Below are 26,910 nucleotides of genomic sequence, written 5' to 3' on the forward strand. Positions count from 1 at the left end.
GTCCAGTTCAAAGTGTGACATGATTTAAAAATTTGAGAGTTTACTTTTGTATTTTACATGAGTTATTATTTGTACAAACATGGTGCAAAGTAATTCATGATTTGTTAAAAAATATTAGTGGCTAGCTAGTTAAAATGGGATATTGTGATTTCACAAGACTGTCTTAGAAGTGATCATTTGAAAATGTTCAATTTGAAAAATGTGCACTTAGAGAAAATATAAAAACAAAGTGTTGCATATTGATATTTATCTGTTTCTATATATATTTATTGTGAGAAATCATTAAGATGATCAGTGTTTCCACAAAGATAAATATCATTAATTATTAATAATAACAGAGTTAAAGGTAAATTGAGCAAAATGGCTACTTCTGGCAATTTATTTAAGTGTGTATCTAACTGGTAGCCCTTCGCATTAATCAGTACCCAAGAAGTAGCCCTTGGTTTCAAAAAGGTTGGTGACCCCTGCACTAACTTATCCTATGCTATCATGCTAACGTTAGCATACTCCTGTTTTTATGTTAGCTTTGCAGCTAATTTTGCATGATTAAACGTAAAAATCATGGATTTGGATACTTGCTGCCATCTTAGAAGTACGCTAACTTGTCCTATGCCATAATGCTAATGTTAGCATGCTTATGTTTTATGTTAGCTTTACAGCTAATGTTGTATGATTAAACCTAAAAATTGTGGATTTGGATACTAGAAGTATGCCGACTTCGAGCGACCCCGAGCCAGAGGTTCTGGGCACAGATAGACGGCCCGTCAAAATCTCAGCGAGAATTTTCTTGTATTTCTAAATATTGTGATAAGTTGTCCGAGATTTCCATGATATCTTTTGAATTTCTCCCATCTAAACTCTGGGTGTTCTGATCTGATGCTGATATCAGTCCGATATCAATAAAGAAACAAGTATCAGCTAGCATGTGATACTTTGTTTATTTGTGTGACAGTCAGGTAACATCTAAATGTCCTCCAATAAGCACACAAGTTTTGTGTTTACCTGTATTTTAGTCAAGTCACTTACAAGAGGAAAACATGCTAGGCTTTAGTCTACTAGGGCCTAGCAGCTACACAACAGCTAAGCACACAAGCTAGACAATAAGTGACTTTAATTGAACAATATGGCAGTCTAAAACTGCACATGTGTCAATATAAGCAGGTATCAAATAATTATAGTTGCATATTACTTATGCATAAAATGTATCCAAGGCAGAAAGTATCCAGTAACAATTGTGTCCGCATTATCCAACTTACTGCGTCAAGAGATTAACTTGAGTAAAGTCAAGTGGAGATGTTCTTTGTTTTTGGGGAGCCTAAGCTCCTGTTTTCACCACCTGACAGACATGTCAGGACAACCTGCTCAGTGGCCTAGTGGTTAGAGGTTGTGAGTTCAAACCCCGGCCGAGTCATACCAAAGACTATAAAAATGGGAGCCATTACCTCCCTGCTTGGCACTCAGCATCAAGGCTTGGAATTGGGGGTTCAATCACCAAAAAAGATTCATGGGCGCGGCCACCGCTGCTGCTCACTGCTCCCCTCACCTCCCAGGGGGTGATCAAGGGTGAGGGGTCAAAACCACAATCATTGGTATTTTAACTTTTAACTTTAATGTCCCTTGTTGCCTATTTCCACTCCAATGTTCTTAGTCCTCCTATTCTTCTCTTATAACCATTAGCATTTTAGCGGGCGTGTCTCTATGCCGCTCTGAGCTAACCCTCACGCCCTGACCAATCACAACAGGGTAGGCGTGGTCTTGGAGAAGGCCGGGGAAACACAGCGTTTCGGCCAAGAGGAGAAGAATGCAGATTTAACCTGTATATAACCTGATATATTTACCCTGTATATAACCTGATATATTTACCCTGTATATAACCTGATATATTGACCCTGTATATAACCTGATATATTTACCCTGTATATAACCTGATATATTGACCCTGTATATAACATGATATATTGACCCTGTATATAACCTGATATATTGACCCTGTATATAACCTGATATATTTACCCTGTATATAACCTGATATATTTACCCTGTATATAACCTGATATATTTACCCTGTATATAACCTGATATATTGACCCTGTATATAACCTGATATATTGACCCTGTATATAACCTGATATGTTTACCCTGTATATAACCTGATATATTTATATCTGATATCATTTCAAAAGCCTCTGAGCAGAATAAGTCCCCTTTAACGCCTCCTAATATGGAATAAAGTGACTTTAGTTAAAAAATGTTGTGTTGTTATCAGACCCTCTGTGACCTTGCTTGTGTGTTGTGTCCTCTCCCTCCCTCCTCTTCCTCCCTCCCTCCTCTTCCTCCCCCTCCCAGCGCTCCGCAGCCCCATGTCTGTGCCCCCCGCTTCCTTCCCGGCTCATTTTGGGGTGGTGTCCCACGCAGGACTCAATGGCGAGCTGGCCAGCCCAGGAGGCTTCGGTGGGGCTCTGACTCTCTCGCCCCAGATCAGTGCAGCGGCCAGCGCCTACTCCCGCAGCCCCCTGGTGAGTCTAGTCCTGAGGTACTCCCGCAGCCCCCTGGTGAGTCTAGTCCTTAAGTACTCCCGCAGCCCCCTGGTGAGTCTAGTCCTGAGGTACTCTTGCAGCCCCCTGGTGAGTCTAGTCCTGAGAACCAGATCACTTGCTGGCCTTCAAGGACAGCGTGGAATCTAGTTCTAGCATGCAGACGGCCATAATTGTTTTAATTTCATTAAAAAGGCTTGAAACATTTGGGGCCATTCCACCAAATCAAGGCCATTTGCGTCTCCAGGAAATAGAATTTAGGCTGTCGTATTATTTACAAATCATTTATAAACGCAGATTAATCACAATTTATTTGAACCACTTATGCTCCTTAAAGGGGAACTGCACTTTTTGGGGACTTTTGTCTATCATTCACAATCCTTACTCCACAATATTTACGACTAGGACTTAATAAACACAAGCAGGTCTTCTAGTTCTATTTAGACATAGCAACCACACAAACTAATGCCATCTCTTGTCCTTTCTTTACGTTTAGTTCTGCTCTCAAACATTACTAATCTAGTAGAGAATAAACTGCATTGCATCACAGCAAGTTTCTCAAACAAATATTTTACTAAGTGATCTCTGCAGACACAGGCATGGTCTGATTGTATTCCACAGGATGATGAAAGTCATATTATAAGAGCCATTTCCTTCAATGCACTTTTGTTTTTTCCTGACTTTATTATATTTATGAACCACTCCATGAGAGCTCTTTCCTATCCCTCTCTCTAAATGACTGCAACAGCCAAGAGCAGAGCAGCAATACAGCATTTTCTGCTCAAACTCTACACTCACTCTCACTTTTTTCAATGCTACGCTCAAGCTGCTTGACCATCGTGTCAATTAAGCCGCGAAGAAGAAAAAGGGACGTGACTTCATATGCAACCCTCTTATAGAAAGACTTTCTCAATCCTTTGGCCTGAAATACCCCCAAAGAGTCATTCCATGACCTGGGAGCAGCTCATCTGAAAGGTTTCTTTTCTAAAAACAATGTTGGCTTTAGGAACAAACATGCTAGCAAATAGCCTCCAATAGCAATGTCAGAGATGGCGGCAGTCATTGTCCAGGAAAACATGATTTAATGTTCATAAAATAAAAGGTAAAAACACAAACCAGGAACTAAGAATAGCCAAAACTGAAAACAGGAACCAGCAAACAGAAAACCTGGAGACAGCTAATGGCTAAGAAGAAAACACAAAACAAAAGAGCTAGGAGAAAGCAAACTACAAATAGCTAACAGGAACAGCTTACCGCTACGACGACAGGTACAAGGACAAGTAGTAGCACGACAGGTAGTAGCTGTAACGATATCTACACGACAGATAGGAATGACAATAATCCAGCGCAGAGTGGAGGAAAAAGCAGGTCTAAATAGCAGCTGGCTGATTGACACCAGGTGTGGCCCGGTGCCAATCAGCCACAGCTGAGGGGAAAAAACACTCAGGGAGACAATCAGGAAATAACCAAAATAAGAGTGCTGACAGGAACTAAAGACAGGAAACAAAGACAAACGCAGAGGAAAACTAAGACGTAGCCAGACGGTCAGGGACAAGCCTGACAAGCAAGACACAGCTACTAGCAAGAATGCTACTGGAACATCGGCAACTAGCAGTGGACGACAAACTGCTAACAATGTTGTCAACAAAAGTAGCACAGATTAGTTAAACAACACTTTTGTGTCAACAGTGATTAAAGGAGTTTAATACAAATTCAAAAGAGGGATTTCAAACAAATCAGTTTAAAATACAATTTGTTTTATTCGGCACATTAATTGATTGCATATTTAATAAATCAAGTTTAAAAGATACATAGAAACCAGTGGCGGGCTGTGCGTTTCCCACCTAGGCCTTCAGTGATGTCTCACTTCAATGATGACCTCTCAAAATAGCATGAATGATGTCACCACATGACCATCGCTGGAGAAATACTACACAGGAACACATTAACGCCCGACTGGCCATTGTACATAACGGGTTATTTTCTGCCGCCTTTCAACATCAGCAAGTAAAACATATCTTATGTGCTACTGTCAACATTAAAATTGCAAAAAACATATTAAACGTGAAAAAATAAAGAATTCAAATATCTGAACTCACAATCTGTAGAACCCATTCCAGCTTCCGGAATTGTCCGACATGGTCTCACAAGATGTAGTTTCTCTTTAAATATCCTTCTTGAAAATGGCCTTGCAAATATTTGTGTTGTCTAGTCCAAACATAAAAGATGCAGACGAGGCGTGTTGGCTGACTTCTCCAAGTTTACTCCACAAGGTGCTCATCAAAAACATCCTGCTACTGCACATGCTCTTCACTACTGTGGCATGCTGGGTAATGGAGTTCTTATGTTACCTGGCTCATAACATCACTATATATATATATCTGCCTCAGGCCAGCTAGAAGGCCTTACTGACAACAACTCCTGATCTGATTGGCTATGCTAACTGTCTATCAACTGTATGTGTCCGTTCACTTACAGCACACAGACATTGATTCTGAAGGCAGATTTGGTGCAACATAAGCTAGCTGAATTCTGATTGGATACAAACTCTATAACCTAAAAACAACAGCACTGGAAGGAGCATAATATGACATGAAGACAATATCAATACTTTGACATATTTAGGGAAAGTAAATAAAAAATGACTTTTATCTTTCATTATGATGATGATGTGTGGTGATGTTAGGCCAGCAGAGAAGGTCCTGCTGGTCCTGACGCCACACCACTGCTAGAAACTAATGCTATGTTCACATGGTAAGGATGTTCAATCCGGATAGTTTTTTAAAACATCCGATCTTTTTGTGTAACCATTGGCATTACAAAACAAATGTGACATCTAATGTGAATGCAAACTGACCCACATGCAGAAATGAGGACGCACGTGCTGCAGCGTTTACAGAAGTAAACATGACTCCAATTCTAGTACGAGGTCTCACTCCTGGCACATTTGTGGCACTTTCAAGGATTTTGTGCAATCAAATTCAAAATCAGTTTTTCTGAACTGATGTATCGCACATAAATGATGAACTGATATATCGTGTATAGATGATGATGAACTGATATATCGTGTATAGATGATGAACTGATATATCGTGTATAGATGATGATGAACTGATATATCGTACATAGATGATGATGAACTGATATATCGTGTATAGATGATGATGAACTGATATATCGTGTATAGATGATGAACTGATATATCGTGTATAGATGATGATGAACTGATATATCGTGTATAGATGATGATGAACTGATATATCGTGTATAGATGATGATGAACTGATATATCGTGTATAGATGATGATGAACTGATATATCGTGCATAGATGATGATGAACTGATATATCGTGTATAGATGATGATGAACTGATATATCGTGTATAGATGATGATGAACTGATATATCGTGCATAGATGATGATGAACTGATATATCGTGTATAGATGATGATGAACTGATATATCGTGTATAGATGATGAACTGATATATCGTGTATAGATGATGATGAACTGATATATCGTGTATAGATGATGATGAACTGATATATCGCGTATAGATGATGACGTAGGAAGAGGGCAAGCATTTTGTCTGTGGCAGTTTGTGGAACATTTGGTGTGGCGAGCAGTTGGAGACAGGAGTGGTGGAACATTGACGTGACTTCCTCAAACATTATGTGCTCATTTAACAACTATTCATTTTACAACCGTCTCTTTTGGTGAAGAATTATAAGACTTCTATCACTATTTGATGACGTATTGGTCGGATGAAGGCGTTCACATTCGATACATCACTGATTAGTACGAAAGAGGCCTGGGTCGCCCTGGAAGAATTGGGTGTGTACTGTTCACTCTGACGTGACAAAATCAGATTCAGGTCACATTTGGGGAACAAAAATTGGAATTGACATGCATTGTGAAGAAGATTTATCATCCCTGTTGACCGTGACTTCATTGTTTTTTTGTTTCCTAACATCCGCCAGGTGGCTTATGACTCTCGACCTCACCTGAGGGCCTCAGGCCTGTCGTCTTCTCTGCCGGGTTCATCTGCTGGAAAACCGTGAGTTTTTGTTTCTGTTTACTTAATGAGATCCCAGACAAGTCTTCAATCACCCCATCAACTCTCACTCAGCGTACACCCAGTGCTGTGACACATACATACACTATATGCATGTGTGCACACATACAGTATATGTACTGTATGTGTGCACACATGCATATACAGTATGTGTGCACACATACAGTATATGTATGTGTGCACACATACAGTACATATACTGTAAGTGTGCACTGTAAGTGTGCACACATACAGTATATGTATGTGTGCACACATACAGTACATATACTGTAAGTGTGCACTGTAAGTGTGCACACATACAGTATATGTATGTGTGCACACATACAGTACATATACTGTAAGTGTGCACACATGCATATACAGTATGTGTGCACACATACAGTATATGTATGTGTGCACACATACAGTACATATACTGTAAGTGTGCACTGTAAGTGTGCACACATACATATAGAAATAACAATAACACTGTTCTTGTCTGGGTTAAACTCCCAACATTGCCACCATATTGATCCTCCACTAGCAATGCTCATTGACTGTGCTTTGAAGGACAGTGTGCTCCTGTGCTGCTCCTTTTTACTCTTCAACCTCAACTGTTGCCTCACTGCCTCTACTGGCTTCTATGTTTTACATCCGTGTGGTGTGTGCAGGGCCTACTCCTTCCACGTGAGCGCAGACGGGCAGATGCAGCCGGTGCCCTTCCCCCCCGACGCCCTGCTGGGCCCGGGCATCCCTCGCCACGCCCGGCAGATCCACAGCCTGAGCCACGGCGAGGTGGTGTGCGCCGTCACCATCAGCGCCTCCACGCGCCACGTCTACACGGGAGGCAAAGGCTGCGTCAAGGTGTGGGACATCAGCCAGCCCGGCACCAAGAGTCCCATGGCCCAGCTCGACTGTCTGGTACTTGCTTAACATATATTATTATTACATCTTCATATTATACAAATGTAATTCACTTCACTATTACAATCATATATTATTACATCTTCATATTATTATCATATATTATTACATCTTCATATTATTGTCATATTATTACATCTTCATATATTATTACATCTTCATATTATTATTACATCTTCATATTACAATCATATATTATTACATCTTCATATTATTATCATATATTATTACATCTTCATATTATTATTACATCTTCATATTACAATCATATATTATTACATCTTCATATTATTATCATATATTATTACATCTTCATATTATTGTCATATTATTACATCTTCATATATTATTACATCTTCATATTATTGTCATATTATTACATCTTCATATATTATTACATCTTCATATATTATTACATCTTCATATATTATTACATCTTCATATTATTATCATATATTATTACATCTTCATATTATTGTCATATTATTACATCTTCATATATTATTACATCTTCATATTATTGTCATATTATTACATCTTCATATATTATTACATCTTCATATATTATTACATCTTCATATTATAATCATATATTATTACATCTTCATATTATTATTACATCTTCATATTATTATCATATATTATTACATCTTCATATTATTGTCATATTATTACATCTTCATATATTATTACATCTTCATATTATTATTACATCTTCATATTACAATCATATATTATTACATCTTCATATTATAATCATATATTATTACATGTTCATATTATTATCATATATTATTACATCTTCATATTATTGTCATATTATTACATCTTCATATATTATTACATCTTCATATATTATTACATCTTCATATTATAATCATATATTATTACATCTTCATATTATTATTACATCTTCATATTATTATTACATCTTCATATATTATTACATCTTCATATTATTGTCATATACACACATTATTACATCTTCATATTACAATCATATATTATTACATCTTCATATTACAATCATATATTATTACATCTTCATATATTATTACATTTTCATATTATTGTCATATACACACATCAGCAAATATTATTACATCTTCATATTATTGTCATATATTATTACATCTTCATATTATTATCATATACACACATTAGCAAATATTATTACATCTTCATATTATAATTTAGGCACATTAGCAAATATTACATATTTATATTATTGTAATTTACACACATTAGCAAGTATTATTATGTCTTCATATTATTGTCGTATACCAACTTGCTACCTGTCATTACAAGTCAACGTGAGTCAGCCAGTCCAAGGGTAGTCGACATAAACGGGTCCACTGAACCTAACCGCTTACTGTCCCTCGTGTCCAAGCAGAACCGAGACAACTACATCCGCTCTTGCAAGATCCTCCCCGACGGGCGCACCTTGATAGTGGGGGGTGAGGCCAGCACGCTGTCCATCTGGGATCTGGCCACGCCCACCCCTCGCATCAAGGCGGAGCTGACGTCGTCGGCCCCGGCCTGCTACGCCCTGGCCATCTCACCCGACAACAAGGTGTGCTTCTCCTGCTGCAGCGACGGCAACATCGTGGTCTGGGACCTGCACAACCAGACCTTGGTCAGGTAGGACGCCCTCTCCCAACCAGCCCACAGACACACGGGAGGTTTAAGGGTGTGTGTTGTCACCCTAAGGACACACGGGAGGTTTAAGGGTGTGTGTTGTCACCCACAGACACACGGGAGGTTTAAGGGTGTGTGTTGTCACCCTAAGGACACACGGGAGGTTTAAGGGTGTGTGTTGTCACCCACAGACACACGGGAGGTTTAAGGGTGTGTGTTGTCACCCTAAGGACACACGGGAGGTTTAAGGGTGTGTGTTGTCACCCTAAGGACACACGGGAGGTTTAAGGGTGTGTGTTGTCACCCACAGACACACGGGAGGTTTAAGGGTGTGTGTTGTCACCCACAGACACACGGGAGGTTTAAGGGTGTGTGTTGTCACCCTAAGGACACACGGGAGGTTTAAGGGTGTGTGTTGTCACCCACAGACACACGGGAGGTTTAAGGGTGTGTGTTGTCACCCTAAGGACACACGGGAGGTTTAAGGGTGTGTGTTGTCACCCTAAGGACACACGGGAGGTTTAAGGGTGTGTGTTGTCACCCACAGACACACGGGAGGTTTAAGGGTGTGTGTTGTCACCCTAAGGACACACGGGAGGTTTAAGGGTGTGTGTTGTCACCCTAAGGACACACGGGAGGTTTAAGGGTGTGTGTTGTCACCCACAGACACACGGGAGGTTTAAGGGTGTGTGTTGTCACCCACAGACACACGGGAGGTTTAAGGGTGTGTGTTGTCACCCTAAGGACACACGGGAGGTTTAAGGGTGTGTGTTGTCACCCACAGACACACGGGAGGTTTAAGGGTGTGTGTTGTCACCCTAAGGACACACGGGAGGTTTAAGGGTGTGTGTTGTCACCCTAAGGACACACGGGAGGTTTAAGGGTGTGTGTTGTCACCCACAGACACACGGGAGGTTTAAGGGTGTGTGTTGTCACCCACAGACACACGGGAGGTTTAAGGGTGTGTGTTGTCACCCTAAGGACACACGGGAGGTTTAAGGGTGTGTGTTGTCACCCACAGACACACGGGAGGTTTAAGGGTGTGTGTTGTCACCCTAAGGACACACGGGAGGTTTAAGGGTGTGTGTTGTCACCCTAAGGACACACGGGAGGTTTAAGGGTGTGTGTTGTCACCCTAAGGACACACGGGAGGTTTAAGGGTGTGTGTTGTCACCCACAGACACACGGGAGGTTTAAGGGTGTGTGTTGTCACCCTAAGGACACACGGGAGGTTTAAGGGTGGATACATTGTGTGTGTGTGAATGTGAAAATAGTGTCAAAGCGCTTTGAGTTCCTTAAAAAAGGTAGAAAAGCGCTATACAAGTACAACCCATTTACCATTTACCATTTGTCACCCACAGACAGTTCCAGGGCCACACAGACGGAGCCAGCTGCATCGACATCTCCAACGACGGCACCAAGCTGTGGACGGGAGGACTGGACAACACCGTGCGCTGCTGGGACCTCCGGGAGGGACGGCAGCTGCAGCAGCATGACTTCACCTCCCAGGTACACTCACACCTCACTCCTTTAAGCAGCATGACTTCACCTCCCAGGTACACTCACACCTCACTCCTTTAAGCAGCATGACTTCACCTCCCAGGTACGCTCACACCTCACTCCTTTAAGCAGCATGACTTCACCTCCCAGGTACACTCACACCTCACTCCTTTAAGTAGCATGACTTCACCTCCCAGGTACACTCACACCTCACTCCTTTAAGCAGCATGACTTCACCTCCCAGGTACACTCACACCTCACTCCTTTAAGTAGCATGACTTCACCTCCCAGGTACACTCACACCTCACTCCTTTAAGCAGCATGACTTCACCTCCCAGGTACACTCACACCTCACTCCTTTAAGTAGCATGACTTCACCTCCCAGGTACACTCACACCTCACTCCTTTAAGTAGCATGACTTCACCTCCCAGGTACGCTCACACCTCACTCCTTTAAGCAGCATGACTTCACCTCCCAGGTACACTCACACCTCACTCCTTTAAGTAGCATGACTTCACCTCCCAGGTACACTCACACCTCACTCCTTTAAGCAGCATGACTTCACCTCCCAGGTACACTCACACCTCACTCCTTTAAGCAGCATGACTTCACCTCCCAGGTACACTCACACCTCACTCCTTTAAGCAGCATGACTTCACCTCCCAGGTACACTCACACCTCACTCCTTTAAGCAGCATGACTTCACCTCCCAGGTACACTCACACCTCACTCCTTTAAGCAGCATGACTTCACCTCCCAGGTACACTCACACCTCACTCCTTTAAGCAGCATGACTTCACCTCCCAGGTACACTCACACCTCACTCCTTTAAGCAGCATGACTTCACCTCCCAGGTACACTCACACCTCACTCCTTTAAGCAGCATGACTTCACCTCCCAGGTACGCTCACACCTCACTCCTTTAAGCAGCATGACTTCACCTCCCAGGTACACTCACACCTCACTCCTTTAAGCAGCATGACTTCACCTCCCAGGTACACTCACACCTCACTCCTTTAAGTAGCATGACTTCACCTCCCAGGTACACTCACACCTCACTCCTTTAAGCAGCATGACTTCACCTCCCAGGTACACTCACACCTCACTCCTTTAAGCAGCATGACTTCACCTCCCAGGTACACTCACACCTCACTCCTTTAAGCAGCATGACTTCACCTCCCAGGTACACTCACACCTCACTCCTTTAAGCAGCATGACTTCACCTCCCAGGTACACTCACACCTCACTCCTTTAAGGGGAACTCCACTTCTTTTGCAATTGTGCCTATCATTCATAATCCGAAGAACATTTGTTTTTCTTTTTTTCATGCATTCTAAAGCGTAAATAAACGTTAGCAAAAGTCAGCGCTGACAAGAGCGCCAATTGGAGCTCCTCTATTCCGCCCATAAAGCCTTCTAAAAACATCCAAAAACACTGGAAGTGGCATATTGGAAGAAATGGGCTTTTTTGGAAAGGATGTGTACAGAAAGTCAGTGCCAAAGTGGCACCGCTGCCAAGGCAGTAACCAGACCGAAAAAGCAAGCCTGATTTCAGTGTCTAAACGTATGCTGACTCAGCAACCTGCAAGAAGTGCCTGAAGGTGATATTTAACATTTGTAGCTTGCCAACAGCAGTGTTCAGTTCCAATACCGCAGCAGCACAACACTTCCTCATTATGCACCAATCACCGTCACAGCCAGCAAGGTGCATTCACTCACCCCCGAATTTCTCTTTACCTTTGTAGTTAGTTACATAGATTACCTAAACACCTTTGTGGAAGGGAAAACAAGTAAAAAAAACAGTCTAAATCAGGGGTCACCAACGCGGTGCCCGTAAGGACCAGATGAGTAGCCCGCTGGCCTGTTCTAAAAATAGCTCAAATAGCAGCACTTACCAGTGAGCTGCCTCTATTTTTTAAATGTTATTTATTTACTAGCAAGCTGGTCTCGCTTTGCCCGACATTTTTAATTCTAAGAGAGACAAAACTCAAATAGAATTTGAAAATCCAAGAAAATATTTTAAAGACTTGGTCTTCTTTTGTTTAAATAAATTCATAATTTTTTTTACTTTGCTTCTTATAACTTTCAGAAAGACAATTTTAGAGAAAAAATACAACCTTAAAAATGATTTTAGGATTTTTAAACACATATACCTTTTTACCTTTTAAATTCCTTCCTCTTCCTTCCTGACAATTTAAATCAATGTTCAAGTAAATTTATTTTTTTTATTGTAAAGAATAATAAATACATTTTAATTTAATTCTTCATTTTAGCTTCTGTTTTTTTGACGAAGAATATTTGTGAAATATTTCTTCAAACTTATTATGATTAAAATTCAAAAAAAATATTCTGGCAAATCTAGAAAATCTGTACAATCAAATTTAAATCCTATTTCAAGGTCTTTTGAATTTCTTTTCAAATTTTTGTTCTGGAAAATCTACAAGAAATAATGATTTGTCTTTGTTAGAAATATAGCTTGGTCCAATTTGTTATATATTCTAACAAAGTGCAGAGTGGATTTTAACCTATTTAAAACATGTCATCAAAATTCTAAAATTAATCTTAATCAGGAAAAATTACTAATGATGTTCCATAAATTCTTTTTTTAAGTTTTTCTCTTCTTTTTTTCGGTTGAATTTTGAATTTTAAAGAGTCGAAATTTATGTTTCAAAATTTAATTGTCATTTTTTTTCGTGTTTTCTTCTCTTTTAAACTGTTCAATTAAGTGTAAATATCATTAATTATTAATAATAACATATAATTAAAGGTAAATTGAGCAAATTGGCTATTTCAGGCAATTTATTGAAGTGTGTATCAAACTGGTAGCCCTTCGCATTAATCACTACCCAAGAAGTAGCTCTTGGTTCAAAAAGGTTGCTGACCCCTGGACTACATAGAAGCAGTGCAGCTGTCTCTCTTACACACAGGTGATATTTATGTGCAGGTGCTCACATTGGTGTCACATATTGATTGACAGCCAAACACTGAAGTATGAACAGACACACACACACACACACACACACACACACACACACACACACACACACACACACACACACACACACACACACACACACACACACACACACACACACAGAATGTGGCAAAGAAGAGTAGATCAAAAGGAAAGCATGGAGATATGAAAAGAAAAGGTGAAATGGGAGGAGAGTGAAGAAATGTGGGATGAGAGAGGAAATGAGATAAGGTTGATGAAAGAAGGCCAGCATGAGAAGAAGAGAAGCAGGAGTTGTGCTAACAAGGCAGATAGGGAGTGAAATAGGATATGAATGAAAGATCTACAAACTAGGAATGACAAGTCCAAGCAAAGCTTCTCTTGATGGACTTCCTGGCACATTGTTCAGGTTGAAGTGACGTTCAATTTGAGTTTAAGGTCTAAGTGAACTTTTTAAGGCTTGAGTTGAGTTTTTTAGGGTTTAAGTGAAGGATTGTAGGGTTGAAATGTGTAGGTCAAGTTTTTTAAGTGAAGTTTTTAGGGTTTGAGTGAATTTCTTTATGGTTTAAATGAAATGTTTAGGGTTTAAGTTGTGTTGCTAGCTTTAAGTGAAGTTTTTATAGCACTGCTGTAAAACAAAAAAAACAGGAGAAACCTGTTTTCAAGTTTAAGTTTTTTTTAAGGTTGAGATTTTTTTTGAGGGTTTAATTTAAGATATTTAGGTTTTTGGGTTGAAGTGGAGTTTTAGTTTATAGGTAAAGTTTAAGTTGGGGTTGTTAGGTATGGTCGTTGAGGGTTAAGATGATTGTTTTATGGATAATATATGAAATATGTTGGATTATATATGAAATATGTTGTGTTTGATGGATGATATATGAAATGTGTTGTGTTTGATGGATGATATATGAAATATGTTGTGTTTGATGGATGATATATGAAATGTGTTGTGTTTGATGGATGATATATGAAATGTGTTGTGTTTGATGGATGATATATGAAATGTGTTGTGTTTTATGGATGATATATGAAATGTGTTGTGTTTGATGGATGATATATGAAATGTGTTGTGTTTGATGGATGATATATGAAATATGTTGTGTTTTATGGATGATATATGAAATGTGTTGTGTTTGATGGATGATATATGAAATGTGTTGTGTTTGATGGATGATATATGAAATGTGTTGTGTTTGATGGATGATATATGAAATGTGTTGTGTTTTATGGATGATATATGAAATGTGTTGTGTTTTATGGATGATATATGAAATATGTTGTGTTTTATGGATGATATATGAAATATGTTGTGTTTTATGGATGATATATGAAATATGTTGTGTTTTATGGATGATATATGAAATATGTTGTGTTTTATGGATGATATATGAAATATGTTGTGTTTTATGGATGATATATGAAATATGTTGTGTTTTATGGATGATATATGAAATGTGTTGTGTTTGATGGATGATATATGAAATGTGTTGTGTTTTATGGATGATATATGAAATGTGTTGTGTTTGATGGATGATATATGAAATGTGTTGTGTTTGATGGATGATATATGAAATATGTTGTGTTTTATGGATGATATATGAAATGTGTTGTGTTTGATGGATGATATATGAAATGTGTTGTTTGATGGATGATATATGAAATGTGTTGTGTTTGATGGATGATATATGAAATATGTTGTGTTTTATGGATGATATATGAAATGTGTTGTGTTTGATGGATGATATATGAAATGTGTTGTGTTTGATGGATGATATATGAAATGTGTTGTGTTTGATGGATGATATATGAAATATGTTGTTTGATGGATGATATATGAAATATGTTGTTTGATGGATGATATATGAAATGTGTTGTGTTTTATGGATGACATATGAAATGTGTTGTGTTTTATGGATGATATATGAAATGTGTTGTGTGTGTGCAGATCTTCTCTCTGGGTTATTGTCCCACTGGAGAGTGGCTGGCTGTGGGAATGGAGAGCAGCAACGTGGAAGTCCTGCACGTGTCCAAGCCTGACAAGTACCAGCTGCACCTTCACGAGAGCTGTGTTCTCTCACTCAAGTTTGCATACTGCGGTAAACACACACACACACACACACTCACACACACACACACACACACACACACACACACACACACACACACACACACACACACACCTGTCAGCGTGTGTTAAAGCAGAGGTGTGTGTTTCCAGGCAAGTGGTTCGTGAGCACAGGAAAAGACAACCTGTTGAACGCCTGGAGGACCCCCTATGGAGCCAGTATTTTTCAGGTGAGGCTGGAAAGAGAATGGAGTGTGTTGCTGTGTACGCATGACATGACATGACATGACATGACATGACATGACATGACATGACATGACATGACATGTGTCCTCCATAACCTTTGACCCCAACATAAGAAGGGTAATGATGTGTTTATGTCAGCTGCAATGTAAACTAATGACTGCAGGGGAACCTCCATTTACCAACTTCATTGCTTCTTCAACGCGGTTCATAAATAGAAGTACATTTCTCCATAAGAAACAATGTAAATATTAATAATTGGTTTACTGAATGTTTGTACACTTTGAACATAATATAAAGAGCTGTACAATACTGCATGTCTAACAAGGAGGTGATGGATCAACTTTCTCCTTAATAACAACCTGAAGTGTTCTGTATGTGCTGCTGTGCCAACACACACACCCTTTGGTGCCCTCACAAACTATCACAAATGTTTACCAACTATTTCTTAATAAGCGGAGCTGGTCTATATGCGCTGCTCTGCCAACACATACACACACACAAGTCCCTTTGGTGCCCTCACAAACCATCAGAAATCACAGAAATCAACCATAATGATACTTAATAAACATGATAAAAGTCAAATCAAGCTACATTAACATTGGCAAGCAGCTGAGAAGAAAGTAGTAGACGGGGAGAGAGACGTAGTCTATTTTCCTTCGCTGTGAAATAAGTCTGCTCTGGCATACTTTTCCAGAAAGGTTCAGTGTAATCACAATCAAAACTTGCTGTAGTACCAATCCTTCTCTGTCAATTCTTCCATTCTTGCAAACACCATTATTGTATTCCTTGTAAATAGTCTTTTGTGTGTGTGTGTGTGTGTGTGTGTGTGTGTGTGTGTGTGTGTGTGTGTGTGTGTGTGTGTGTGTGTGTGTGTGTGTGTGTGTGTGTGTGTGTGTGTGTGTGAGTGACATAAATGAGTCAGCATCCTCCACATGACATGATTGCATGTATCTTATCAATGTGATGATTGATGCATGTATCTTATCAATGTGATGATTGATGCATGTATCTTATCAATGTGATGATTGATGCATGTATCTTATCAATGTGATGATTGATGCATGTATCTTATCAATGTGATGATTGATGCATGTATCTTATCAATGTGATGATTGATGCATGTATCTTATCAATGTGATGATTGATGCATGTATCTTATCAATGTGATGATTGATGCATGTATCTTATCAATGTGATGATTGATGCATGTATCTTATCAATGTGACGATTGATGCATGTATCTTATCAATGTGACGATTGATGCATGTATCTTATCAATGTGACGATTGATGCATGTATCTTATCAATGTGACGATTGATGCATGTATCTTATCAATGTGACGATTGATGCATGTATCTTATCAATGTGACGATTGATGCATGTATCTTATCAATGTGACGATTGATGCATGTATCTTATCAATGTGACGATTGATGCATGTATCTTATCAATGTGACGATTGATGCATGTATCTTATCAATGTGACGATTGATGCATGTATCTTATCAATGTGACGATTGATGCATGTATCTTATCAATGTGACGATTGATGCATGTATCTTATCAATGTGACGATTGATGCATGTATCTTATCAATGTGACGATTGATGCATGTATCTTATCAATGTGACGATTGATGCATGTATCTTATCAATGTGACGATTGATGCATGTATCTTATCAATGTGACGATTGATGCATGTATCTTATCAATGTGACGATTGATGCATGTATCTTATCAATGTGACGATTGATGCATGTATCTTATCAATGTGACGATTGATGCATGTATCTTATCAATGTGACGATTGATGCATGTATCTTATCAATGTGACGATTGATGCATGTATCTTATCAATGTGACGATTGATGCATGTATCTTATCAATGTGACGATTGATGCATGTATCTTATCAATGTGATGAGTGATGCATGTATCTTATCAATGTGATGAGTGATGCATGTATCTTATCAATGTGACGATTGATGCATGTATCTTATCAATGTGACGATTGATGCATGTATCTTATCAATGTGATGATTGATGCATGTATCTTATCAATGTGACGATTGATGCATGTATCTTATCAATGTGACGATTGATGCATGTATCTTATCAATGTGACGATTGATGCATGTATCTTATCAATGTGACGATTGATGCATGTATCTTATCAATGTGATGAGTGATGCATGTATCTTATCAATGTGATGAGTGATGCATGTATCTTATCAATGTGATGATTGATGCATGTATCTTATCAATGTGATGATTGATGCATGTATCTTATCAATGTGTCCCAGTCCAAGGAGTCGTCGTCGGTGCTGAGCTGTGACGTGTCCCCTGATGACAAGTACATCGTGACGGGCTCCGGGGACAAGAAGGCCACGGTGTACGAGGTGGTGTACTGAGGGAAGGTGTATGAGGTGGTGTACTGAGGGAAGGTGTATGAGGTGGTGTACTGAGGGAAGGTGTATGAGGTGGTGTACTGAGGGAAGGGAGGACACTCTGGGATGCTTTCTTTTGCTTTGTTTAACTTTGGAAGACAGGAGGAGGCGGCAACTGGTCGCCTTGACAACCGCATCCTCTCGACCCCGGACACCTCTTTCACTTGTAAAGACTGCAGCGTGAAGATGGCGGAGGAATGTGTGTGTGGACACAATCTAAAGGGGGTGGGGGGGTAATTAGGGCTGTTTCCTGATTAAGAGCTCAGTGGAAGGAGCCCACACACACACACACACACACACACACACACACACACACACACACACACACACACACACACACACACACACACACACACACACACACACACACACACACACAGGAGGTGTCGAGGGAACGCCAGCCAGCAGCACTGATAGCACACGATCCATTCATTAGGCAGACAGAGGAGGCTTTAATGAGGATGATGTCACCAGCCGCAGGGGGCACACGGCAAGGTGCTCGCCATCTCACACACACACACACACACACACACACACACACACACACACTTACACATACTCCCCCGGAGGTCATTGAGAGAAAACACACTAATTAAATAGTGAGTACAGCATCCTTACTTAATATCTGTTTTGTTTTTGTGCTAACAAAGGCGACGTCTAATGAGCTCACACACACACACACACACACACACACACACACACACACACACACACACACACACACACACACACACACACACACACACACACACACACACACACACACACACACACACACACACATCACATGATCTTTTAATTCCTCCAGATTGTTCTCCTGAAAGCCACATCATCGCACACACACTCTTTAAAGGCAGCGAGATGACACCCCCCCCCCCCCCCCCACCATCATGTTATACAACATGTGTGTAATGCAAGATGACACCCCCCCCCCCCCCCCCCCCCCACCATGTGTAATGCCAGCTGGTGTGATCATATTAGTTTGATATTATTTTCTATTGATTGTACATCTGGACTTCCACATCTGGTACATTTCTGTTTTGTAACGACTGCCTGTGTAATTATTGAAGGTCATGGAAGGTCAAGCTAACATTTCACCTGATTTGTGGTGTCCAGTAAAACATGAATAAAATACTATTGGCTGTCCTTTATAACAATCAAATACTATTGGGTGTACAGTATAACAATCAAATACTATTGGGTGTACAGTACAATAACAGAAGACAATTGGGTGTGCAGTAAAACAATAATAAAATAATGAGTGTACAGTACTTGGGTGTACAGTAAAATGTTTTAGTCCTGAGAGTGCAAAATTGCTCTGGAGGGATTTTATTAATCTCACGAGAATTTAGTTAGAATTTAAACAAAACCTTGTGTACTGTAATCCATACTGTAAATCATGTAATCAGTACTGTAAATCATGTAATCAGTACTGAATACATGATTTACAGTACTGATGACAGTACTGTAATCCGTACTGTAAAATGGTCCAAAGACAAAAGTCCAGATGCTCTCAGAGTCCAAGTCTCAGGAAGTCCTGGTGACGTCAAATGTTTATTCTAAACTTTCTCTTATTTCCTGCTAATTGTCTGTGAGAAAGAAGAAGGTGACTAAGTCTAAATGTCTGTGAGAAAGAAGATGGTGACTAAGTCTAAATGTCCGTGAGAAAGAAGATGGTGACTAAGTCTAAATGTCCGTGAGAAAGAAGATGGTGACTAAGTCTAAATGTCTGTGATAAAGAAGATGGTGACTAAGTCTAAATGTCCGTGAGAAAGAAGATGGTGACTAAGTCTAAATGTCCGTGAGAAAGAAGATGGTGACTAAGTCTAAATGTCCGTGAGAAAGAAGATGGTGACTAAGTCTAAATGTCTGTGATAAAGAAGATGGTGACTAAGTCTAAATGTCCGTGAGAAAGAAGATGGTGACTAAGTCTAAATGTCCGTGAGAAAGAAGATGGTGACTAAGTCTAAATGTCCGTGAGAAAGAAGATGGTGACTAAGTCTAAATGTCCGTGAGAAAGAAGATGGTGACTAAGTCTAAATGTCCGTGAGAAAGAAGATGGTGACTAAGTCTAAATGTCTGTGATAAAGAAGATGGTGACTAAGTCTAAATGTCCGTGAGAAAGAAGATGGTGACTAAGTCTAAATGTCCGTGAGAAAGAAGATGGTGACTAAGTCTAAATGTCCGTGAGAAAGAAGATGGTGACTAAGTCTAAATGTCCGTGAGAAAGAAGATGGTGACTAAGTCTAAATGTCCGTGAGAAAGAAGATGGTGACTAAGTCTAAATGTCCGTGAGAAAGAAGATGGTGACTAAGTCTAAATGTCCGTGAGAAAGAAGATGGTGACTAAGTCTAAATGTCCGTGAGAAAGAAGATGGTGACTAAGTCTAAATGTCTGTGATAAAGAAGATGGTGACTAAGTCTAAATGTCCGTGAGAAAGAAGATGGTGACTAAGTCTAAATGTCCGTGAGAAAGAAGATGGTGACTAAGTCTAAATGTCCGTGAGAAAGAAGATGGTGACTAAGTCTAAATGTCCGTGAGAAAGAAGATGGTGACTAAGTCTAAATGTCCTTGAGAAAGAAGATGGTGACTAAGTCTAAATGTCCGTGAGAAAGAAGATGGTGACTAAGTCTAAATGTCCGTGAGAAAGAAGATGGTGACTAAGTCTAAATGTCTGTGATAAAGAAGATGGTGACTAAGTCTAAATGTCCGTGAGAAAGAAGATGGTGACTAAGTCTAAATGTCCGTGAGAAAGAAGATGGTGACTAAGTCTAAATGTCCGTGAGAAAGAAGATGGTGACTAAGTCTAAATGTCTGTGATAAAGAAGATGGTGACTAAGTCTAAATGTCCGTGAGAAAGAAGATGGTGACTAAGTCTAAATGTCCGTGAGAAAGAAGATGGTGACTAAGTCTAAATGTCCGTGAGAAAGAAGATGGTGACTAAGTCTAAATGTCCGTGAGAAAGAAGATGGTGACTAAGTCTAAATGTCCGTGAGAAAGAAGATGGTGACTAAGTCTAAATGTCTGTGATAAAGAAGATGGTGACTAAGTCTAAATGTCCGTGAGAAAGAAGATGGTGACTAAGTCTAAATGTCCGTGAGAAAGAAGATGGTGACTAAGTCTAAATGTCCGTGAGAAAGAAGATGGTGACTAAGTCTAAATGTCCGTGAGAAAGAAGATGGTGACTAAGTCTAAATGTCCGTGAGAAAGAAGATGGTGACTAAGTCTAAATGTCCGTGAGAAAGAAGATGGTGACTAAGTCTAAATGTCCGTGAGAAAGAAGATGGTGACTAAGTCTAAATGTCCGTGAGAAAGAAGATGGTGACTAAGTCTAAATGTCTGTGATAAAGAAGATGGTGACTAAGTCTAAATGTCCGTGAGAAAGAAGATGGTGACTAAGTCTAAATGTCCGTGAGAAAGAAGATGGTGACTAAGTCTAAATGTCCGTGAGAAAGAAGATGGTGACTAAGTCTAAATGTCCGTGAGAAAGAAGATGGTGACTAAGTCTAAATGTCCTTGAGAAAGAAGATGGTGACTAAGTCTAAATGTCCGTGAGAAAGAAGATGGTGACTAAGTCTAAATGTCCGTGAGAAAGAAGATGGTGACTAAGTCTAAATGTCCGTGAGAAAGAAGATGGTGACTAAGTCTAAATGTCCGTGAGAAAGAAGATGGTGACTAAGTCTAAATGTCCGTGAGAAAGAAGATGGTGACTAAGTCTAAATGTCCGTGAGAAAGAAGATGGTGACTAAGTCTAAATGTCCGTGAGAAAGAAGATGGTGACTAAGTCTAAATGTCTGTGATAAAGAAGATGGTGACTAAGTCTAAATGTCCGTGAGAAAGAAGATGGTGACTAAGTCTAAATGTCCGTGAGAAAGAAGATGGTGACTAAGTCTAAATGTCCGTGAGAAAGAAGATGGTGACTAAGTCTAAATGTCCGTGAGAAAGAAGATGGTGACTAAGTCTAAATGTCCGTGAGAAAGAAGATGGTGACTAAGTCTAAATGTCTGTGAGAAAGAAGATGGTGACTAAGTCTAAATGTCCGTGAGAAAGAAGATGGTGACTAAGTCTAAATGTCCGTGAGAAAGAAGATGGTGACTAAGTCTAAATGTCCGTGAGAAAGAAGATGGTGACTAAGTCTAAATGTCCGTGAGAAAGAAGATGGTGACTAAGTCTAAATGTCTGTGATAAAGAAGATGGTGACTAAGTCTAAATGTCCGTGAGAAAGAAGATGGTGACTAAGTCTAAATGTCCGTGAGAAAGAAGATGGTGACTAAGTCTAAATGTCCGTGAGAAAGAAGATGGTGACTAAGTCTAAATGTCTGTGATAAAGAAGATGGTGACTAAGTCTAAATGTCCGTGAGAAAGAAGATGGTGACTAAGTCTAAATGTCCGTGAGAAAGAAGATGGTGACTAAGTCTAAATGTCCGTGAGAAAGAAGATGGTGACTAAGTCTAAATGTCCGTGAGAAAGAAGATGGTGACTAAGTCTAAATGTCCGTGAGAAAGAAGATGGTGACTAAGTCTAAATGTCCGTGAGAAAGAAGATGGTGACTAAGTCTAAATGTCCGTGAGAAAGAAGATGGTGACTAAGTCTAAATGTCCGTGAGAAAGAAGATGGTGACTAAGTCTAAATGTCCGTGAGAAAGAAGATGGTGACTAAGTCTAAATGTCCGTGAGAAAGAAGATGGTGACTAAGTCTAAATGTCCGTGAGAAAGAAGATGGTGACTAAGTCTAAATGTCCGTGAGAAAGAAGATGGTGACTAAGTCTAAATGTCCGTGAGAAAGAAGATGGTGACTAAGTCTAAATGTCCGTGAGAAAGAAGATGGTGACTAAGTCTAAATGTCTGTGATAAAGAAGATGGTGACTAAGTCTAAATGTCCGTGAGAAAGAAGATGGTGACTAAGTCTAAATGTCCGTGAGAAAGAAGATGGTGACTAAGTCTAAATGTCCGTGAGAAAGAAGATGGTGACTAAGTCTAAATGTCCGTGAGAAAGAAGATGGTGACTAAGTCTAAATGTCCGTGAGAAAGAAGATGGTGACTAAGTCTAAATGTCCGTGAGAAAGAAGATGGTGACTAAGTCTAAATGTCCGTGAGAAAGAAGATGGTGACTAAGTCTAAATGTCCTTGAGAAAGAAGATGGTGACTAAGTCTAAATGTCCGTGAGAAAGAAGATGGTGACTAAGTCTAAATGTCCGTGAGAAAGAAGATGGTGACTAAGTCTAAATGTCCGTGAGAAAGAAGATGGTGACTAAGTCTAAATGTCCGTGAGAAAGAAGATGGTGACTAAGTCTAAATGTCCGTGAGAAAGAAGATGGTGACTAAGTCTAAATGTCCGTGAGAAAGAAGATGGTGACTAAGTCTAAATGTCCGTGAGAAAGAAGATGGTGACTAAGTCTAAATGTCCGTGAGAAAGAAGATGGTGACTAAGTCTAAATGTCTGTGATAAAGAAGATGGTGACTAAGTCTAAATGTCCGTGAGAAAGAAGATGGTGACTAAGTCTAAATGTCCGTGAGAAAGAAGATGGTGACTAAGTCTAAATGTCCGTGAGAAAGAAGATGGTGACTAAGTCTAAATGTCCGTGAGAAAGAAGATGGTGACTAAGTCTAAATGTCCGTGAGAAAGAAGATGGTGACTAAGTCTAAATGTCCGTGAGAAAGAAGATGGTGACTAAGTCTAAATGTCCGTGAGAAAGAAGATGGTGACTAAGTCTAAATGTCTGTGAGAAAGAAGATGGTGACTAAGTCTAAATGTCCGTGAGAAAGAAGATGGTGACTAAGTCTAAATGTCCGTGAGAAAGAAGATGGTGACTAAGTCTAAATGTCTGTGATAAAGAAGATGGTGACTAAGTCTAAATGTCCGTGAGAAAGAAGATGGTGACTAAGTCTAAATGTCCGTGAGAAAGAAGATGGTGACTAAGTCTAAATGTCCGTGAGAAAGAAGATGGTGACTAAGTCTAAATGTCCGTGAGAAAGAAGATGGTGACTAAGTCTAAATGTCCGTGAGAAAGAAGATGGTGACTAAGTCTAAATGTCCGTGAGAAAGAAGATGGTGACTAAGTCTAAATGTCCGTGAGAAAGAAGATGGTGACTAAGTCTAAATGTCCGTGAGAAAGAAGATGGTGACTAAGTCTAAATGTCCGTGAGAAAGAAGATGGTGACTAAGTCTAAATGTCCGTGAGAAAGAAGATGGTGACTAAGTCTAAATGTCCGTGAGAAAGAAGATGGTGACTAAGTCTAAATGTCCGTGAGAAAGAAGATGGTGACTAAGTCTAAATGTCTGTGATAAAGAAGATGGTGACTAAGTCTAAATGTCCGTGAGAAAGAAGATGGTGACTAAGTCTAAATGTCCGTGAGAAAGAAGATGGTGACTAAGTCTAAATGTCCGTGAGAAAGAAGATGGTGACTAAGTCTAAATGTCCGTGAGAAAGAAGATGGTGACTAAGTCTAAATGTCCTTGAGAAAGAAGATGGTGACTAAGTCTAAATGTCCGTGAGAAAGAAGATGGTGACTAAGTCTAAATGTCCGTGAGAAAGAAGATGGTGACTAAGTCTAAATGTCCGTGAGAAAGAAGATGGTGACTAAGTCTAAATGTCCGTGAGAAAGAAGATGGTGACTAAGTCTAAATGTCCGTGAGAAAGAAGATGGTGACTAAGTCTAAATGTCCGTGAGAAAGAAGATGGTGACTAAGTCTAAATGTCCGTGAGAAAGAAGATGGTGACTAAGTCTAAATGTCCGTGAGAAAGAAGATGGTGACTAAGTCTAAATGTCTGTGATAAAGAAGATGGTGACTAAGTCTAAATGTCCGTGAGAAAGAAGATGGTGACTAAGTCTAAATGTCCGTGAGAAAGAAGATGGTGACTAAGTCTAAATGTCCGTGAGAAAGAAGATGGTGACTAAGTCTAAATGTCCGTGAGAAAGAAGATGGTGACTAAGTCTAAATGTCCGTGAGAAAGAAGATGGTGACTAAGTCTAAATGTCCGTGAGAAAGAAGATGGTGACTAAGTCTAAATGTCCGTGAGAAAGAAGATGGTGACTAAGTCTAAATGTCCGTGAGAAAGAAGATGGTGACTAAGTCTAAATGTCCGTGAGAAAGAAGATGGTGACTAAGTCTAAATGTCCGTGAGAAAGAAGATGGTGACTAAGTCTAAATGTCCGTGAGAAAGAAGATGGTGACTAAGTCTAAATGTCCGTGAGAAAGAAGATGGTGACTAAGTCTAAATGTCCGTGAGAAAGAAGATGGTGACTAAGTCTAAATGTCCGTGAGAAAGAAGATGGTGACTAAGTCTAAATGTCTGTGATAAAGAAGATGGGGACTAAGTCTAAATGTCCGTGAGAAAGAAGATGGTGACTAAGTCTAAATGTCCGTGAGAAAGAAGATGGTGACTAAGTCTAAATGTCCATGAGAAAGAAGATGGTGACTAAGTCTAAATGTCCGTGAGAAAGAAGATGGTGACTAAGTCTAAATGTCCGTGAGAAAGAAGATGGTGACTAAGTCTAAATGTCCATGAGAAAGAAGATGGTGACTAAGTCTAAATGTCCGTGAGAAAGAAGATGGTGACTAAGTCTAAATGTCCGTGAGAAAGAAGATGGTGACTAAGTCTAAATGTCCGTGAGAAAGAAGATGGGGACTAAGTCTAAATGTCCGTGAGAAAGAAGATGGTGACTAAGTCTAAATGTCAGTGAGAAAGAAGATGGTGACTAAGTCTAAATGTCCTTGAGAAAGAAGATGGTGACTAAGTCTAAATGTCCGTGAGAAAGAAGATGGGGACTAAGTCTAAATGTCCGTGAGAAAGAAGATGGTGACTAAGTCTAAATGTCCGTGAGAAAGAAGATGGTGACTAAGTCTTCTTGGGACTCAAGTCAGACTTTTCTGACAAATGTTAAGTCAGTCAGTCAGTTGTGAGTCAACAACCTCAATAGTCAACTTTTATGTCTCAACACTAACTCTTGTTCTAACTCACCTCCAACTCTAACCTGAGACCAAACTATTGCCTTAACTCTAACCCTAAGCTTAAATGAACTAACTCTTGGCCCACCTGAGCCTAACTCTTGTCCTACCTCACCTCTAACTCTTGCCATAACTTTGAACTTAACTAACTTTTGCCCCACATCAAAACCTAAGTAACTCCTGCTCCAACTCAACCTAACTTACTCCTACCCTAACTAACTATTGCTATAACCTTAAACCTAACTATTTCCCTACGTCACCTCTAACTTTTGCCATAACCTTGAACTTAACTAACTCTTGCTCCACATCAAAACCTAAGTAACTCTTGCCCATGTTGAAACCTAACTAACGTTTGCCCTAAACCTAACTCTTGCCATAACCTTGAATCTAACTAACGTTTGCCCTAACATTAACTCTTGCCCTAACACTAACTCTTGCCATAACCTTGAATCTAACTAACGCTTGCCCTACATCACCTCTAACTTTTGCCATTAATGTGAACCTAACTAACTCTTGGCCCATGTTGAAACCTAATTAACTTTTGCCCTAAACCTAACTCTTGCTATAACCTTAAACCTAATAACTCTTGCTCCACGTTAAA

The 26,910-nt window shown here is 39.7% G+C and overlaps 1 protein-coding gene across 10 annotated transcripts in view; it reads left to right on the forward strand.

Annotated features, from left to right (window-relative positions):
• tle2b (TLE family member 2, transcriptional corepressor b) overlaps positions 1 to 19,116 on the forward strand; it is a 176,469-nt gene extending 157,353 nt beyond the window's left edge. For 8 of the 10 annotated variants that reach the window (XM_062027695.1, XM_062027701.1, XM_062027698.1 and 5 more), the window contains 8 exons: positions 2,347 to 2,516; positions 6,516 to 6,592; positions 7,261 to 7,510; positions 8,907 to 9,154; positions 10,513 to 10,660; positions 15,547 to 15,697; positions 15,820 to 15,896; positions 18,216 to 19,116. In XM_062027695.1, the coding sequence (XP_061883679.1) occupies positions 2,347 to 2,516; positions 6,516 to 6,592; positions 7,261 to 7,510; positions 8,907 to 9,154; positions 10,513 to 10,660; positions 15,547 to 15,697; positions 15,820 to 15,896; positions 18,216 to 18,323 (1,229 nt within the window). In that variant the 3' untranslated portion in view covers positions 18,324 to 19,116. The remainder of the gene's footprint in view (positions 1 to 2,346; positions 2,517 to 6,515; positions 6,593 to 7,260; positions 7,511 to 8,906; positions 9,155 to 10,512; positions 10,661 to 15,546; positions 15,698 to 15,819; positions 15,897 to 18,215) is intronic. The other 2 variants (XM_062027700.1, XM_062027702.1) reach the window with 2 other exon arrangements.
• Positions 19,117 to 26,910: the final 7,794 nt, after the last annotated feature.

This window comes from Entelurus aequoreus, linkage group LG19 (assembly GCF_033978785.1).
Source record: "Entelurus aequoreus isolate RoL-2023_Sb linkage group LG19, RoL_Eaeq_v1.1, whole genome shotgun sequence".
NCBI classification, from domain to species: Eukaryota; Metazoa; Chordata; class Actinopteri; order Syngnathiformes; family Syngnathidae; genus Entelurus; species Entelurus aequoreus.